At 37.8% G+C, this 18,973-nt stretch overlaps 1 protein-coding gene across 1 annotated transcript in view; it reads left to right on the top strand.

The window, feature by feature from the left end:
• LOC135206638 (uncharacterized) overlaps positions 1-17,437 on the top strand; it is a 22,692-nt gene extending 5,255 nt beyond the window's left edge. Inside the window, exons 2-11 of the mRNA XM_064237989.1 lie at positions 1,817-4,755; positions 4,910-5,112; positions 5,266-5,724; positions 7,745-7,904; positions 8,501-8,815; positions 11,268-11,359; positions 12,748-13,115; positions 13,583-13,713; positions 14,836-15,036; positions 16,058-17,437. Coding sequence (XP_064094059.1) covers positions 1,915-4,755; positions 4,910-5,112; positions 5,266-5,724; positions 7,745-7,904; positions 8,501-8,815; positions 11,268-11,359; positions 12,748-13,115; positions 13,583-13,713; positions 14,836-15,036; positions 16,058-16,663 — 5,376 coding nt within the window. The 5' untranslated portion in view covers positions 1,817-1,914 and the 3' untranslated portion in view covers positions 16,664-17,437. The remainder of the gene's footprint in view (positions 1-1,816; positions 4,756-4,909; positions 5,113-5,265; positions 5,725-7,744; positions 7,905-8,500; positions 8,816-11,267; positions 11,360-12,747; positions 13,116-13,582; positions 13,714-14,835; positions 15,037-16,057) is intronic.
• The last annotated feature ends 1,536 nt before the right edge of the window (positions 17,438-18,973 follow it).

The raw sequence follows: 18,973 nt of genomic DNA, 5'->3' as shown, positions 1-18,973 counted from the left end.
GTAATGATTTTTATTTACAGTTCTTATATTTTTATATTTAAATTTTTGTCATACTTCTAATGACAATAGCCACGATTTTAAGTATTTTCATTTCCAGTTGTTCATTGTTTTATTTATTCTAATTTTTTTCTTGCTTCCAAAGAATAAGAACCGCTGTTATACCGTGTAATGATTCTTAATTCCAGTTTTTTTCTCTTTCTTTCTCTCTCATACTTCTGATGACAATAGCCACGATTTTTATTATTGTGATTTCCATTTTCTTTTCCTACTTCCAAAAGAATAAGAACACATGTTATACAGTTGTAATGGTTTTTATTTCCGGTTTTTATTTTTTATTTTTCTTTTTTATTCTTTTTTTGTATCTCTTAGGTGTGACTTACAGCATCCCGTAGGCGAATGTCCCTGGAGGATATATGAGTGTGCCAAGAGCGATATTATGCTCGTTCGCGGCCAGGCCAAACCATAAACAATATAATTTGCAATTATTCACTAACGGTGTCAAGATAGGCATTCTTGCCTCATCTACCGCCACTACATATCATTTTTTGATGTCCATAAACCACGATAAAATAACATCAGACTTTCAATTACTTCTTAAGATATACTGACGGTCCTCGTTGTAGGTGGGTGTTGGTATTGGCTCTCTCTCTCTCTCTCTCTCTCTCTCTCTCTCTCTCTCTCTCTCAGATAACAGTACCCCTGTTACGTTCACTGTGATTTACTCGCTGGGAAAGGCGTAATGGTCACATATACGCATACGCATAGCTTTCCCTCATATGCATAATTGTATACATACGCACGTACATATTTTTGCTCCTAGGGGAGTGGTGGGAGGCGGGGTATGGCTCCAGAAAGTATTATCCTTCAGGTTCTCAGTAGGACTTTTGGGATGAAGTCGCTAGCTAGCCCCATGGCCATCCAGAGCCATAATGTGACCCACACACTCGTGTAGCTATCAGATGGGTAATTGACCTCTCAGGTCAACAGACATAACTTGGGACGTAACAGAATTGTCCTGAAGCTTTCTCGCTCTCTCGGGAATCGAACCCAGGTTCTTTCACTGGTTTACATAATTTTCACATCCAAATACCACTTCTGTATATACTGCTGAATAGAAACAAAAGTTGCTCGTAAAAGATGTTTGATATTTTAGCCTCCAGAGACTATTATTAGCTGTTGTTCTTTCTTAGAATATTTGCTTTGTGTAGCAGAAAGGTCAGTTCACATGTGAAGTGAAAATGCACACGTAGTTCCAAAGAAGGCCACTCCTTGCTTGTGCTTGCTTGCAAACTAGAGAGGAGCAGGCTCGTTAACGAAGGAAGAAATGCTCGCGTTGACAACAGATGCGTTTGCTGACATAGAAAGTATACGTGATAATAGGTAAGGAATTAGTGAGAAAGAACGAATTATCAACAGGTTTTAGAATTATGAATAGATCTGCGGTGATGAAGAGGGTATCCGAGAAACCTCTAAAAGTCCTCTTGTAGGTACTGGTGCCTGTGTTTAATGTAAAGTGAAGTCTGACATTAAGATATGATAATGTTTTAAAAAGTTGCTGTTAAAAAAATGAACGAATGAAAATAACCTGATGTTATCCTTGCGTTACCGTGATTCTTTTTTTCTAGATATTTATAAAGACTATCATCCATAACAATTTTTGTATATACATTTATCTATGCCAGGTTTGCTGTTGACAATAATTTCTCCCTTGGGAGTAATTTAATTCCACAAATAAGTTTTATGCCATATTTGATTATGACTACTTTCCAGATGTCAACCTAGAGGTATTTATTTTGTTTAACATTTTCCTTTGCAGTACACAATGAGGACAGCGTTCTGATAGCCACCATAAAAATCTCACTTGAAGTCTGAATATTATATTGAGCCATTACTGAAGATTCAAATTACATAGCCATGGAAGAGGAAGAGGAAGATGTGGACGCTGAGGAGGACACACATGTTTGCCTTCGTTGTCAGACAACCATCATAGGTCTTTCAAACTATATTGCTCATCGGAAAGCTGGCTGTGGGAACAGACGCCGTACAAAGCTCAAGGAACATCCTGATACAATCACTGGGAGGTTCGCGGGTTCTCTTAAGCAGAAGGTTTCTCTAGACATTGCAGATACCCAAGGAAATAGGAAGGACTATGTAGGAACTAGTCCTAGCACTCACATACCCGATGCAGCACCAAAGTCTGCTGTATCGAATCGAAGTGAACATGCCAGCGAAGAGGGCAGTCATTTGAGGTCATCTTCAGAAAGCATACAGCATTGCTATACTGGGGAGACAGAGCAGCCAGATGATGAACCCCTTCACAAGGGCCAAGACACGTCCGTCCTTCACGGATATTCTATGCTCGATGGTTATGCTTCACCAGACACGCAAGTACATAAAGATTCTCCAGTGTCCAGCACTCACTTGAAAGGTAAAGCACAAGCGCAAGAAAGCCACACACTGATCCGCAAGCAGAATCCTTCTCAAGCTCCTTTCACAGGGTATGGTGACCCCCTTCTGCCACACAGCCAGGATGGTGTATCACTTTTCAGACCTTTTGATGCTTTTGGTGAGTCCCATAAAATCCAACATGAAGGAGATGCAGAGCAACATGGTGAGCCAATGGCTCTCTTTAAAGTTTCATCGGCATCTTATGAACTTGAGAGTCAAAGCTTTGAGTCAAGGTACCCGGATTTTTACACCATCCAGTCAGCGCCCCAGGAACCTTTGCTCAACAGTGAATCGTCAATTGAACACTGCAAACCTAAGGAACAGACTGATACCAGACAGTCTGACCCAATAGAAAAGAAAAGTATCTCCAATTCAAATGAACACATCAGTGAAGATACCACAGGGGCCCAAACCAGCTTTAGAGATGATGTTTTGAAATATGACAGTCATTTGTCCCCAGACTATACAAATGAAAAGTCTGAGCTGAGACAAGATGATTTCTTATCCTCCCTAGAGTTAAGGAGTAGCATTAAACTTCCTGCCAAAAGAAGGCATGAGGATGATGAGGACGAGTTTGATGAAGATGATGATGATGATGGCACACGACCTCCTCATCATCATACAGGAGGCAAATGGAGACCTGGAAGCCGTCCTCCACCGTCCGTTGGAGGGAAGTGGAGACCAGCGACGCCAAGGGCAGACCTTGATGATGAACCTGATGAAATGGAGGAAGAAGAAGAAACATTTGCACCTCTTCCTCCTACTCATACAAAGGGAAAATGGCTGCCAGGGAAAAAAATATCAAACATTGTCAAGGTTGGCAGTACTGTTGAATATCACTGTAATACTTGTAACCGCACACTCATGGGTAAGGAAAATCATGAGTGCCACTTGAAGTCAGAACTTCATGTTGCTAATGAAAGCAGGGCGTCTGGTGAAAAGGATAATGAAGTCCTTCATGAAACTTCAGTCACAGAATCTAGTAAACCTGTCAGATCCAAGAAATTGAAAGCCCAGTCTTTTCTAAGGTCTACTATTGCACGTTTAAAGAGCCGAAAGGTTACGTGTGATGATAAAGATTCGCATACCGATGATAAAGCAAGGAATAGCCAGCTCATTAAAAGTAAAGGAAACTCCACCATAGTTAAGAGCAAGAGATCAGAATTAGGGAATGCCCTTACAAATGTACAAAGAGCAGGTATTCAAGAATTCAGTGTAGATGAAGAGGAAGAATGTGTAAAGAAAGCTTCAGCAACAACTTCAAAACTATTGTGTCCAATATGCAAACTCTCATTTGGTGTAGCTTATGTGTCACTTCATTTTGCCTCATTAGCTCACATTCATAATGAGTTAGAATACAGGCGGAATAGATGCCCAGAGATAGATTCAGTTTACAGAAAGCTTGTCTTAAGGAATTTCGGTGCCATTATTAAATCTTCTCCATTCTGTTGCCTTGACTGCAAGTTTTATTGTAACACTAATGAGGATCTTCTTAACCATGCTAGAACTCATAAAGAAGATATGGGCCTTGATGAAATGAAAACTTTGTATTCGTGTTCTGCCTGCAATGATGAAGATCCACTGACGCTGAGTGATTTAATTCACCACATCCAAACACCATATCACACTGACAACTCATTAGACCAAGTGCTTCAATCAAAACAAATAGTAGTGCAGAGCAGGGTTGCCATAGTTTGTCCATTTGGTGATGGCACATTTCAGTATCGCCGTCAGTATCTTGCTCATCGAAGAATTCACCATAATGATGTCGAGTTCCAGCTTAAGGACCAACGGTTCTTACATTGTCCTCAGTGTACTAAGAAGTTCTTACGGGAGAGAGAAATGCGCATTCATATTAAAGAAGTCCATAAGCCAAGTAAAAAGGAAGTTCAGTACCACTGTTTTGTATGTGGCCTAGCTTTCTCTACTCAACGCCAAGCAAAGCTGCATCGCAGGTCTGCTGAACATAGGATAACCCTTGGAAGGCAACGTGGAATATCAGTTGCAAGAACCTGTAATCTTTGCTACGAGGAAACAGAAGATCTTACAACTCTAAGACAACACATGGCAAAAGAACACCAGAAGGATTGTACTCCATGTCACCTTTGTGGAGTTGTTCTTCCACACAGATCTGATCTTGCCCAGCACCAACGAGTGTGTTCACGAGAACTTAATGGTCTTTTAGGTATTCATTCTTGTGAGCTATGCAATTTCAAAAATGACTTGCTTGCTCATGTCTTAATGCATTTTACACTTGCACACGGACAACAAGAAGGTGACGGTCGCTTTCCCTGTCATTTATGTAAGGTAATTTGCTAATACTTATTTGTTCATATTTTGTAGATGTATAAAGAATCTGACAAATAATGATACTTTTAGATGAAAAATAAAGCTGCTTGTTTGTACATTGGAAATTTTCTAAAGAAAATGCAGTAAACCACTTTTTTTTTTTCTTTTGCAGACTAAGCTAAGGGTATCCTCTGTAAAGGGTCATATGCTTACCCATAGTAATGAGTGGCCTCACGCTTGTCATCTTTGCTCAAGGAAGTTCCCTCTTGCGTTGTGGCTAGAGCGACATCTAGCCATTGTTCATACACACAGTTCTAAACAGCCGAGAGACACACAGTCTCTTTGCGACCTCTGTGGTAAAACACTTTCCAATAGGTAAGTTTTTCTTACACAGTGTCCTGTAATTGCTTGTGATTGTTGTGTCCAGTTTGTGTCCATCCTTTATCATGTGAAATATTTTAGTTGTGTGGCATAACAGGTATGATTATTTCTTCATCAGTAAGTTTATTCATCTACATTTTTTGTCAGGTGCCACCTTCATCGTCACAAGCAAGAGGTCAAATGCCACGCCCCCGTTTTACCTCAAGACCAAATTGACGACGAGGTCACCGAAAACGTTTGCTTCAGTGGCGTTAACTCCAACGCCAAAGCGCTAGATGGGGGAACACTCTACCTCTCAGGAACTGACCATCACTCTAACCCTTGCGTAGAGGTCACCCATGCAGCTCTTGGTGCACAGACTGTCACCAACTTGGATAACGCCACTGACGATTCCTGTAGATCCGTCACATATGCTTCCATAATTCCAAGTGATGGCTTAACGCCTTCATCAAACATCATCTCTGGAAGTGACAGCACCTGCTTACTGGCGCCCCACCGTGGCTGTAAGGGTCAGAGGACAGCGGAGAAAGTTCAACCCAAGCGTCAGCACGCCCAGCAGTGCGACGTGTGTGGCGTTAGATGCGAGTCCTTGAGTGCTCTGAAGGCGTAAGTTGAAATTGTGGTGTTGGTAATGAATTCCTCGAGTTACAACAACAGGCAGCTTGTAATTTTACTCATGAGAAGAAATGACTGCAGATCAGAATGAGAGTCTGAGCTCCTTTTTCTTCTTTAATTATTATTACTCCCTTTCTGTCACTGTTCATTGCTTCTGATTAAACGAAGCAGTATTGAAGGAAATGCCACAAATTTTGCCTCAAAGTTTGAGCTTCATTCCCATGCTGCTCTATTGATTGCTGCTGGTGCCTTTTGAGACGAGAGCATAGCTGTTCAAACAGAACTTCAGTGATGTTTTTTACTTGGAATTTTTCTACTCTATTCTTTAGCATTTGCATCATAAATCAAATAAGAACCAGGTCAATGGTAACGATAATATAATGACAGCAGCAATAACAATTAACTCAATTTATTTATGATGTTTGAACACCTATAATTGACCTGTTTTGTTGTAAAGTATATTGAAAACAAAGTACACAAGTATTAGGAACATGATTTCTGTAGTGAGGTATTTTAGGACTCTGGACAAATCTTTTGAATTGTTTTTTGTAGATGAAGAGTTATTATATATACATCTGTAACGAGTTAAAAAAATTTATTGGTAATTTTATGAGAAGCTATAAATGTCAGGAACAGTGTTGATGAGAAGCTACAAATGTCAGTAACAATGTTTATGAGAAGCTAGAAATGTCAATGACAGCGTTAATGAGAAGCTAGAAATGTCAGTAACAATGTTGATAACAAGGTAGAAATGTCAGTGACGACGTTGATGAGAAGTTAGAAATGTCAATGACAGCGGTAATGAGAAGCTAGAAATGTCAGTAACAATGTTGATAACAAGGTAGAAATGTCAGTAACAATGTTGATAACAAGCTAGAAATGTCAGTAGCAATGTTAACAAGGTAGAAATGTCAGTAACAATGTTGATGAGAAGTTAGATATGTTAATGACAGCGTTAATGAGAAGCTAGAAATGTCAGTAACAATGTTGATGAGAAGTTAGATATGTTAATGACAGCGTTAATGAGAAGCTAGAAATGTCAGTAACAATGTTGATGAGAACTAGAAATATTAATAAAAATGATGAGACGCTAGGGCATGTCAGTAGCAATATTTATGAGAAGCTGGAAATTTTAACAAGAATGTTGGTAGCAATGTTGACGAGAAGCTAGGCATGCCAGTAGCAATGTTAATGAGAAGCTACCATTATTAAAAACTATGTCAGTTATAATGTTCGTGAGAAGCTAGAAATGTAAGTAGCAATGTTTACAGTCACGTCAATAACATGCCAGTAGCAATTTTGACGAGATGTCAGTAACAAAGTTAAGAGGAACTAGGCATATCAGTAACAACGTTAACGAGACATCAATAACAATGCTGACGAAGAGCTAGATGTCAATAACAATATTGTGAAGTGCTAGGATGTTAATAATAATACTGTGAAATGCTAGGATGTCAATAACAATATTGTGAAGTGCTAGGATGTCAATAACAATACTGTGAAGTGTTAGGATGTCAATAACAATACTGTGAATTGTTAGGATGTCAATAACAATACTGTGAAGTGCTAGGGTGTCAATAACAATACTGTGAAGTGCTAGGATGTCAATAACAATACTGTGAAGTGCTAGGATGTCAATAACAATATTGTGAAAAGCTAGGTAGCTCAGTAACAATGTTAATTATAGAAGCTAGGAAAGCCTAGGCCTGTAAATTTAGGAATTGCTAAGGAATGCCTAAGGAACAATTTTGTCCATTTTTTAGAAGCTAGGAATGCCAGGAACAATGTTAATTATAGAAGCTAGAAATGCCAGGAACAATGTAAATTTTAGAAGCTAGGAATGCCAGGAACGATGTTAATTATAGAAGCTAGGAATGCCAGGAACAATGTTAATTATAGAAGCTAGGAATGCCAGGAACGATGTAAATTTTAGAAGCTATGAATGCCAGGAACAATGTGGATGAAAATCTAGAAATGTCAGTCGACACACTGACGGTCTTTCCTTCCCCAGGCATCGTCAGGAGCACAAGAGACGCGACGGGAGCCACTACCAGTGCCCCCACTGCAGCTACGGCACCACGCACCTCCCGCACCTCCGTCGCCACCTCCGCGTGCACACCGGGTCGATGCCCTTTTGCTGTACTTATTGCTCTTACGTCTGCAATAACCAGGTGAGGATGAATGATCTCCTGAGGTCTTCCTTCCTTCCTGAGGTGGAGTGATTTGGCCCGTTTGTTGACAGATGTTTGAAGAACGGGCTGTGTTTGTTATCTCTGCTCGATTGTGGCATGTGTGTGTTTATGCATTTAGTCTCTCTCTCTCTTTCTCTCTCTCTCTCTCTCTCTCTCCATTTAAGATATACCTTTGGTCATTTACAGAATGAGCTGTGTTTGTTATCTCGGCAGCATTCTGGCATGTGTGCTTTTACATTTAGTTTACCCTCTCTCTCTAAAGATATATCTCTGGCACAATTCTGGTATGTTTGTTTGTATGTTTAGTCTCTCTCTCTCTCTCTCTCTCTCTCTCTCTCTCTCTCTCTCTCTCTCTCTCAAGATATATCTCTGGCACAATTCTGGTATGTTTGTTTGTATATTTAGTCTCTCTCTCTCTCTCTCTCTCTCTCTCTCTCTCTCTCTCTCTCTCCTCTCTCTCTCTCTCAAGATATCTCTGGCACAATTCTGGTATGTTTGTTTTGTATGTTCAGTTTCTCTCTCTCTCTCTCTCTCTCTCTCCATTAAAGATATACTTATGTCTGATCACCGAACAGGAGAACCTGCGCAAACACATGCTCAAGACGAAGAAACATCCAGGTCGCTTCATGTACGAATGTCGCCTCTGCCTGGAAAGATTGTCCTCATCCCAAAGCGCTTCCATGCCCTCGACATCCAGCGAACCCATAGACTACAGCGGCGCCCATCCCCTGGATCTGGAAACTGGAAATCTGGCGGAACCTATCCACCAGTCGGAAGATGGAGAAACTCTATGCGTTTCTGACGGAGATGTTTTCAAGAGTAATTATGCTACTAAACTTCATATTCATCTTTTGGAAAAACATGCCAAGTGCTTCCAGACTAAAGACGAGGTAAGGCCATACGGTTTTTAATATATATATAATATATATATATATATATATATATATATATATATATATATTATATATTATTTATATATATATATATATATATATATGATATATATAATATATATATATATATATATCATATATAATATCTTGCGATCCCACAGTGGTCCCGTAGGTGAAGTATATAAGAGATCCTCACGTGAAAATGAAAGGAGGAGGTACCAAGACTTTCAACTTTTATTCCAAATTCATCTTCAGATTACCGTAACCTATAAATAGCCAGCTTTTCACTCGTTAAATTCCATAACTTTAGGCCTATGCAGACCGAAGATAAGGGAAAATCAGTGTTACCTTTTAGTCTGACTTAGATTTTGTCAGTAGTAATGCCCTAAGACCGAGGAGAATTGTAAGCAATTAATAGCTAACTTTTAAGTCTGTATATTCTATAACTCTAGGCCTATGTAGACCAAAGATAATGGAAAATTAGTGTTACCTTTTTAGGCTGACTTAGATTTTGTTACAAACAATGCCCTAACAACAAAGAACTGAAAATGGCTTTTTTTTTTTTACATATAGAAATACAGTACAATACCTTTACTAGATGAAAAAAAAAAGTAAAATAAAAAGCAATAGGTTTTTGCCATCCGCCGTAAGAGCTGTAAAAGATCTTCAGATGCCGAATAAGAGAAAATATCTGAATATTTTCGTTTTTAACCTGAAAAAGTAGAAAACGGTAGGTGGAGTTTTTCTTGAGCTGAATTTTACCCTACGACCCCAAAAGGAGACCCAACGTTTGATCTCTCTTTTTTCCTAGAAAAGGAATATGAACGGTGGCTTTTAGTTTTCTGAAAAGAAAACTATTGTGCCAGCTTTGTCTGTCCGTCCGCACTTTTTTATTGTTCGCACTTTTTCTGTCCGGCCTCAGATCTTAAAAACTACCGAGTCTAGAGGGCTGCAAATTGTTATGTTGGTCATCCAACCCCCATCATCAAACATGCCAAATTGCAGTCCTCTGTCTTCATTAGTTCTAATCTTATTGAAGGTTAAAGTCAGCCATAATCATACTTCTGGCAACGTTATAGGTACCAACAACATAGGCCACCACCGAGCCGTGGCTGAGAGTTTCATACAGTATTTTACGCTGTACAGAGAACTCGATTGCGCCACATTAGTTACTGCTTTGTTCTCTCCTACAAAAAGCGAACCCCATAAAGAGGGGTAGTTGTGTCAGTGCACCTGACACGGTGCACTGTTAACATTACTCAGTTACAGTAAGTAGATGCCATTTAAACTTGTTAAACTTTCATATTGTCTGTGGATCATGTGTGAAATGCTTCGTTTTTCTTAATAACTTACAACTTAGCAAAGTCCCAGGAGGACATAAATATTTGTTATTGAAATTAATGTTATGCAATTATTATAGATCTAGTGAAAGTGACCAGTAGATTCTGAATATATATATATATATATCTATATATATATATATATATATATATATATATATGTGTGTGTGTGTGTGTGTGTGTGTGTGTGTGTGTGAAATTGTAATAGCCACAATGCCCTCTAAACTTCTTGAATCTAAGAGGGCATTGTGGCTATTACAATTCCATATGTATCTGGTAAAAGAGTGACCAGTAGATTCTATATATATATATATATATATAATATATATATATATATATATATATATATATATATATATATATATTTATATATATACACATATATATTAATGATATATATTATATCGTACTATTTATTAATATTTCAATAACAGTGATGACCATTTGTGTTACAATGGTGAGGATGGGTCTATTTCAGCTCTAATCAATTTAACTGAATGCGACAGGTATTCATATGTATGACCGGCGACAGACTTTTATCCTTTTCGTGGTCAGGTCGGTAGCGAGACCTCGTTCTGATATTCCGGATGCAGGTTCGTATCCTTCTTAAGATGGTCCGTGGGGTTTGGGGTTGGGTCGGCGTGCGGCTAGTACCGTCAGTGCACCTCACGTGGTACTCTGTAGGCATTTTCATGAGGGTCTTTGCAGCGTCCCTTCGGCCCCTAACTGCGAGCTCTTTCATTCCTCTTACTTTACCTCCGTTCACATTCTCTTCCTTCCATCTGACTTTCCACTCTCTCTAACAATTGTTTCAAAGTGCAACAGCAAGTTTTTCTTCCTGTTACACCTATCAAACCTTTTACTGTCAATTTCCCTTTCAGCGCCGAATGATATCATAGGTCCCATCGAATTGGACTTTGACCTAAATTCTATATTCTTCTTCTTCTTCTTCTTCTTCTTCTTAAGACGACAGTTTTTTTTGGATATTTTGACATTTTCACGTGTTCGTGACGGCGCGAAATGGTCTGAAGGCAGTACTTGAGTCAGTGTTTTTATGTATCAAACATCAACATTACGACTAAGCCTTCTTCGATTTCTTCTTCTTCCAGGTTACGGCGCATATTCGGAGTTACTATCGGGCCGAACAGGATCTCACTGTGACGTCATCGCCGTTGCCTTTCACCCATAAGAAGAGACAAAAGTAAGTACAGGCCTCTGAATATGTACGTATATGTATATGTATATATATGTATACACATTCACGCACGCACGCACACACATATATATATTTAGTATGTGTGTGTATACATATATATATATATATATATATATATATATATATATATATATATATATATATATCTATGTGTGTGTGTGTGTGTGTGTGCGTGCGTGTGTGTGTGCGTGTGTGTAATTGAAATAACCACAAATCCCTCTTAACTCCTCGAATTCTTCACACCTTTAGGATAGCTTGTCAATTCAAAAAAGCGTGAAAAGTAACTAGAAGATTATATATATAATAGTATGTGTTATTATATATATATACATATATGTTTATATATTTTTCATGACCCTTTCCTAAAAAGGATATTCAAAACATGCCTTCTTTCATTTCTTTCTAATAATAGTTTTCTTCTCAATTTGGGTCTCCTGTACAGTAAATAAAAGACAAATTGAGTATCCAGTCGTTTGCTGTTTGTGCTCCTGTTTTAACGGTGAGATCTGAGGCTTTCATTCACTCCCTGAGCTCTGAAGGTGGTGGTGTCTGAAGGGCTTTATTTGACACGACTGAGGAATACTTATCAGAGATTGTATCAGTTTGTGCCTACATTTTTTTTTTCGTTTTTGTAGAAGTTAACCATATCATTTTATTTGAGAATTAAAAGCCGCAGTAATATTGTCAAAATTATGACAAGGAGAGACTTTCAGTTACTACTCCTTGTCATTTTGGACTCTGAACATAAATATTTGTAACGCTACTGTGGCTTTTAAGTCTTGGTATTACAGCCTCGTTACAAGTGTTCCTTGGATGATTATTAATTTTTTTTATTTTTATTCAGAAGATGAATCCTATTCATATTCAACAGCCCCTTAGGGGCCACTGACTTGAAATGCAAGCTTCCAAAGAGTACGGTGTTCATTTGAAAGAAGTAACAGAAGGTAATAAGATATACAGAGTCGAGATCAGTTATTAGAAAAGAAAAAGAAACAACTTAACAAACAGATGAATTGATAGGTAAAAACACGAGGAAATTTTGAACTATCCATTTTCGAGTTTCAGCATGGCTATTTCAGCTACTGATGATCTGTAATCAAACTTACTAAAAGTGAGTTTTTATAACAGTTCGTATGTATGCCGCGGGAACTGAACGTTCATACATGAAATTCTCATCCGAGACAGTCAAGTCTTTGAAAGTGAACGTTTATACAATAAATTCTATGAAAGTGAACGTTTATGCAATAAATTCCATAATTCCAGGAATGACTGGAACTGCCTTGCCTTTGCTTGTCTTAGGTTGGATCCAGAGTGTCTTTCTCTGGCATCACCTTGGAGGAAAATAGGCATTTATTTTATTTCTCTCCCATCAGACGACCAGCACCTATGTACAGTATCAAACTGGAAAACCTGAACGACCCCGGGGCGGCGACCACCACCGACTGCGACACGGAAGCAGTCGCAGAGGAAGTCCTGACGCAGATCGAGCAGTCCCTCGACATGGGAGAGGACTACAACGAGAAGGCCGCTGCAGCAACCTGCGTGGCCGCCTCCTCCGGGCAGGTTGTGGTGGTGGAGCACCACAAAGCAGGAGGGGGAGGAGGAGGAGGAGGAGGAGGAGGGAAGGAGCTGGAAACGCACGAAGTAATCCGCCCGGAGAGTTTCCATGGGGCTGGAATGGACGGCCACGCCATCCAACCAGATGAAACGGCAGTCTCGAAGGATCTGTCCGTTGTTCCAGGTAGGGAAAACGAGGCGGTTTGGGGAGCATCAAGGCCTTTGTTTCATGGTTGTGGGGGAAGGGCTTGGTCGTTGGGTTGGGGGAGAAAGTGAGAGGGGTCTGGATAGCGCTGACGGAAGGGCACTTCTCTTGATTTTTAGCTGGTGTTATTTTTCTTGTTGTTTTGTTTTGTCTTTCAAGGTTTCACTGGAGAGAGCAAGTCATAGACTCTTTCGTTATAGAATTGGTTATGTGTATTTGCTTATTATATATATATATATATATATATATATATATATATATATATATATATATATATATATATATATATATATATATATTATACACATGATATTACACACTCTCTCTCTCTTCCCTTTATGCCTAGCCTTGAAGCTTCTTATCATAATTATCTAGACCTCAGAACCACCAACTACCAAAATCATACTCACAATTTATAGTCATGATCCGCCTCTCTTCGCTCCCAGGTCCCAGCTGTGGCACTGACCTCAAGGTCATCAGAGGTCCCAGATCCTATCTGAGGACTGCCAGTCGCCCTTCCATTCTGAGGACCAATCAGCATCACCCTTCTCCTCAACATCAGCCTCTGAGGATATTGGTAAGTTGGAATCCGAGAATAGGAAGTCGGGATGAGCCACTTCATCCTTAGAGGTCTGCTGAATGTTTGGCCAATGGATGCCAGCCCCTCTAAAAGAGTTATTCATATATAAATATATATATATATATATATATATATATATATATATATATATATATATATATATATATATTATATATATATATATATATATATATACTAAATATATATATATATATATATATATATATATATATATATATATATATGCATTTATATATATATATATATATATATATATATATATATATATATATATATGTATATGCATTTATATATATATATATATATATATATATATATATATATATATATATATATATATATGTATATATATATGTGTATATATATATATATATATATATATATATATATATATATATATGTATATATATATATATATATATATATATATATATATATATATATATATATATGCAATTGTAATAGCAACAATGCCCTCTTAACTTCTTGAATTCTTTGCCCTTTTTTGGATACGCTTGTCACTACGAAGCCTAAAGATTCAAGTTCAAAGAAATTTGAAGAAGAAATAGGATCGAAGAAGAAATTGTGATGTCCGGTCCTGGGAAACGAACCCAGGTCCAGTAATCACAAAGAGGTCGGCAACGTAACCTCTTTGTGATTATTGGAGCTGGGTTCGTTTCCCAGGACTGGACATCACAATTTCTTCTTCAAATTTCTTTGAACTTGGATCTTCAGGCTTTGTAGTGACAAGCGTATCCAAAAAAGAGCAAAGAATTCAAGAAGTTAAGAGGGCATTGTGGCTATTACAATTGCAAAATATCTGGTAAAAAAGATTCTACACATATATATACACGTATACATACACAAAGACACACACACACACACACATACACACACACACACACACACACACACACACATATATATATATATATATCCAGATTAATTAACATCAGGTGTATGCATGATATAGTTTCGAAAATATTCACAAATATTCCCAAGGTCGCTGCGCGCATTATCTAATATACACGTCTGTTTGAATTTTGTGTTTGTGCTTTTATATTTAATCCACTTGTCATTTCTTTTTTTTAATTTCAGATCCAGCACTTGCCGGACGTCGGTCCTCACGAAGGCGAGGAGGAAGGCACCAGGCAGGTGATCCTCATCCTACCGGAGAAGGTCGGAGGGCAACCTGCGGACGTGGCCGCCCTCCTCCCCAGCCTGGGCTTGGCCTCGTCTCCTGCGGACTGCGTCTCCATCGTCACAGTTCAGCCGAAGGATGACCACACGCACCAGCAGGCAAGTGGCTCCTGATTCATTCATATTTTGAATTTTATATTTAATTTAATATTTTTTTATTTTGAATTTTATTTTGAATTGATTTATATTTTGAATTTTATTTTGAATTCATTTATATTTTCATTTTATTTTTAATTTATCTATATTTTAATTATATTTTTTTATTTATTCATATTTTGAATTTTACTTTTAATTTATTTCTACTTTGAATTTTATTTTGAATTTATTTGTATTTAGAATTTTTTTATTTATATTTTGAATTTTGTTTTTTGATTTATTCATATTTCGAAGTTGATTTTTAATTTATTTACATTTTGAATTTTATTTTGATTTAATATTGTGAATGTTATTTTTAAGTTATTTATATGTTGAATTTGGTTTTTAATATATTTATATTATGCATTTTATTTTGAATTTATTTGTATTTTGAATTTTATTTTTAGTTTATTCATATTTTGAATTTTACTTTTAATTTATTTATATTTTGAATTTTATTTATATTTTGAATATTAATATTAATTTTATAAATTTTTGCTAAAATAATTTAGTTAGCGTTTCATGATTTGTGTGTATTTTGAATCTCAATTTGTTTGTATTCTTTAATTTCGATTTTAATTTTAACCATTTTAAAACATATTTAGTGGTTATACTTATTAAGTAAGTAGTCCATGATTCATTTACATTTTAATTATTAATTTATTGAGTTTTAACATTTTGATTTTAATTAAAAAATGTTTTTTTGGTTTACAATTTTTTATTTGGTAATTTTTCATCTGCGACATTTATATTTTATCTGTATTTATTGCATTTTATTCAATTTTTTCTTTTACATTGGTTTAAATTTTCATTTCCCTACTACTTCATCTTCGTTTTACATTATTATTATTATTATTATTATTATTATTATTATTATTATGATTATGATTATTATTTCACTTGTATCAAATGTCTAAAAGGGAAGGTTCTCACCAAAGGGAAGTGAATTATTATTATTATATCATTATTATTATTATTCTTTCAGTTGAGAATTCTGTCAGAGGACCATCAGCAACTAACAGCGGCGACAGATGCCCACGTCCAGCAGATGCCCAAGCACCACGTGGGGCATCCCCACCAGGAGGGAACCGTGATCATGCCAGGCGACCAGGTCATGACCTTAGAAACCCAGATGGTGGCTGACGCAGAGGTCGCAGCCGTAGCGGGAGAGCAGGTGCTCCATCACCACCACCACCCGAGCTCCGTCGTGCTCTGCGCGCCGCCCCACGACCAAGAACACGTCTTCAACCCCCTTCAGGTGGTGGCCGAAGCCGCCGAAGCCCTGACGCAGAACGAGATCATGACCCACCAGGTCATAGACGCATCGTCCCACGGCGCCCCCGAGGTCTTGGCAGCCCAGGGGTCCGTCGTACAGCAGACGAGCCTCCTGCAGGAGGCTATATTTAACCACCCTGTGGGGATACAGGCTGCTACTGCCGCAGCAGCTGTGCAGTCTGCTGACGCAGCGGGAATCTTGCACCACGAGGCCTCCGTCGAGTACGTGGACGAACACGTCATCGCTTCTTCGGATCAGGTTACGTCTCAGAACGCCGAAGAAAGCGAGCAAATCATTTATTCCCTGAGCTTGTGAAGGCATATGATTCAGATTGAGGTGTGCTTCCATGTCTTGAAGTGTGCTTCAGTACCACTGAAGTGTGTTTCATACCTTGGAGGGTGCTTCAGTACCAATGAAGAGTGTTTTCATACCTTGGAGGGTGATTCAGTACCATTGAAGTGTGCCTCCACGTCTTGAAGCGTGCTTCAGTACCATTCAGTACCATTGAAGTGTGTTTTCATACCTTGGAGGGTGCTTCAGTACCATTGAAGTGTGCTTCAGTACCATTGAAGTGTGCTTCAGTACCATTCAGTACCACTGAAGTGTGCTTCCAAGAATTCAAAGAAGCGTCGTATGTGTATGAGTCTCAGTGTCAATCACTGGCATGTGATTGAAATACCACGTTCCTCGTTTACTGCAAGTACTTATACTTCTGTGATGTTACTTATGCATGTGTGTATGACTGTTATTTTGTCTCTCTTTCTCTTTCAAATGCTGAGAGGATATCTGCATAACCAGACGTTTGTTACAAAGCCTAAGATCCAAATGATGAACCAGGCGAAAAAGGATATGATGTCTATTCCCGCTCCTATCCCGTTGTCTGCATCAATGTGAAAAAAACCACTTCTGTATTTACTCTGTAAAAAGTAAAAAAAGGGCATCAATAGTGTCTTTATATTCATTGAGATTGCAAAAGAACGAATGTCCTATCCCTTTGTCTACAAGCATCGGTGTAAAAGAAACAAGCACCTCCTATTTACTCTGTAAAATGTATAAAAGTACAAAAATAAAAGTATCAAAAGTGCCTTTATATTCATTGACATTATAAAAAGGACAAATGCCTTTCATTCCAGTGGCCCTTGCATGACAGGTTTAACTTACTCGGCGCCGTATTTCAAGTCGGCTTCTTCATTTGTACCTGTCTGAAGGTAAAGGACTGCCTGCGTGGCCCTTTGATGTTGCCCGAGGCCGTTTTGTAGTTGTTTATATTTTGTAAGCTGTTTAGACGCATATTTTTTAGTTCTATTCCTACTACTGATAAGGAGGATTGTGGGTAGATTTTCAAGGGCTGGTAACCATGCCTCAGTGTCGCTAAGATTAACTGCAACATGTATGGATTTATATATATATACATATATATATATATATATATATATATATATATATATATATATATATATATATATATGTAGGTATATATGTGTCTGTGTGTGTGTAATATAGTATATATATATATATATATATTATATATATATATATATATATATATATTTATACATATACTATAAATCTGTTTTATAACACGGTAAAGAGTAGTGGATGATGCTTACCAAGCCTACTTAAATTAAAACAACCTTGTTTACCCTATTTTGGCAAGGACTCTGTTGAGACGTGGCAAGGAGCATCCAGGGAAACCCTTAACTTAATCATTTAAGCGCGCGAAAAGAATTATTTACAGTAAACACATTTCCAAATGTTTATCGCATCATCTTCATCACTAATGAATGGGCAGTGACGAGGATGAAAGAGAGAGAGAGGAAAAAAGCAGAATATGACTGAATTATCTGTTAGGAATGGAGTAAACCGATCCCGTTCTGCTGACCGCTAATTGGTGTTTTCATTGGTTAAGCTATCGCTGGAGTTAACTTGGCAAATATGCTATAAAACCACTAATTGGCACCTAAGACTAGCAAAGACGTTTCTTTAGTTTCCGTCGAATTTTATTTATTTTTGAGGTTCCTTTCACTGGGACTTGGTCTACCTTATTTTAAAAGGAATAGTCACCTTTGAAGGGTGTTTTTCTTAAACAGCATAATGCGATTGATTGTTGTGTAAAAAGAGTACGTGTAGATTTGTATGTTTTAATTCGTTTGACATATAATAAACGGTACATTGGTCTGGTGCTAGTTTTGTAGACATGGTACGTGCAAATTTGTATGTTTTGATTCGTTTTACGTATCGAAGACGATTTATTGGTCTAGTGCTAGTTTTACAGAAATGGGTTAATTCGTCTTTCGCGCCATAAGCGATATATCGGTCTAGTGCAAAGAATAACTTTCATGCTGTGAGGCTCATTGGTCTATCGTTTTACGACGACCATTTGGTAATTATTAACTTCCGTGTTAAACATTCAATAGAAACTTACTGCCAATGATGAAGGGAAGACAAAACCTCATTGGGAATTACCGTAGGGGGAAAAAAGTAACCATATGTGTAAAGTTTTTGTCGGTGAACTTTTCCAAGAGCCTTAGTCACTCGAAGAAAGGAAAGGTTTGTGCAGTGTGTTTTCCGAAGGATAAGAGCGGCGAAGTGATACTGCGTCGGGAGACCTGTTAAAGGCACAAA

This window comes from Macrobrachium nipponense, chromosome 31 (assembly GCF_015104395.2).
Source record: "Macrobrachium nipponense isolate FS-2020 chromosome 31, ASM1510439v2, whole genome shotgun sequence".
In the NCBI taxonomy this organism is placed as follows: domain Eukaryota; kingdom Metazoa; phylum Arthropoda; class Malacostraca; order Decapoda; family Palaemonidae; genus Macrobrachium; species Macrobrachium nipponense.
The sequence above is the reverse complement of the archived record's forward strand: the minus strand, read 5'-3'. Positions and strand labels throughout refer to the sequence as shown.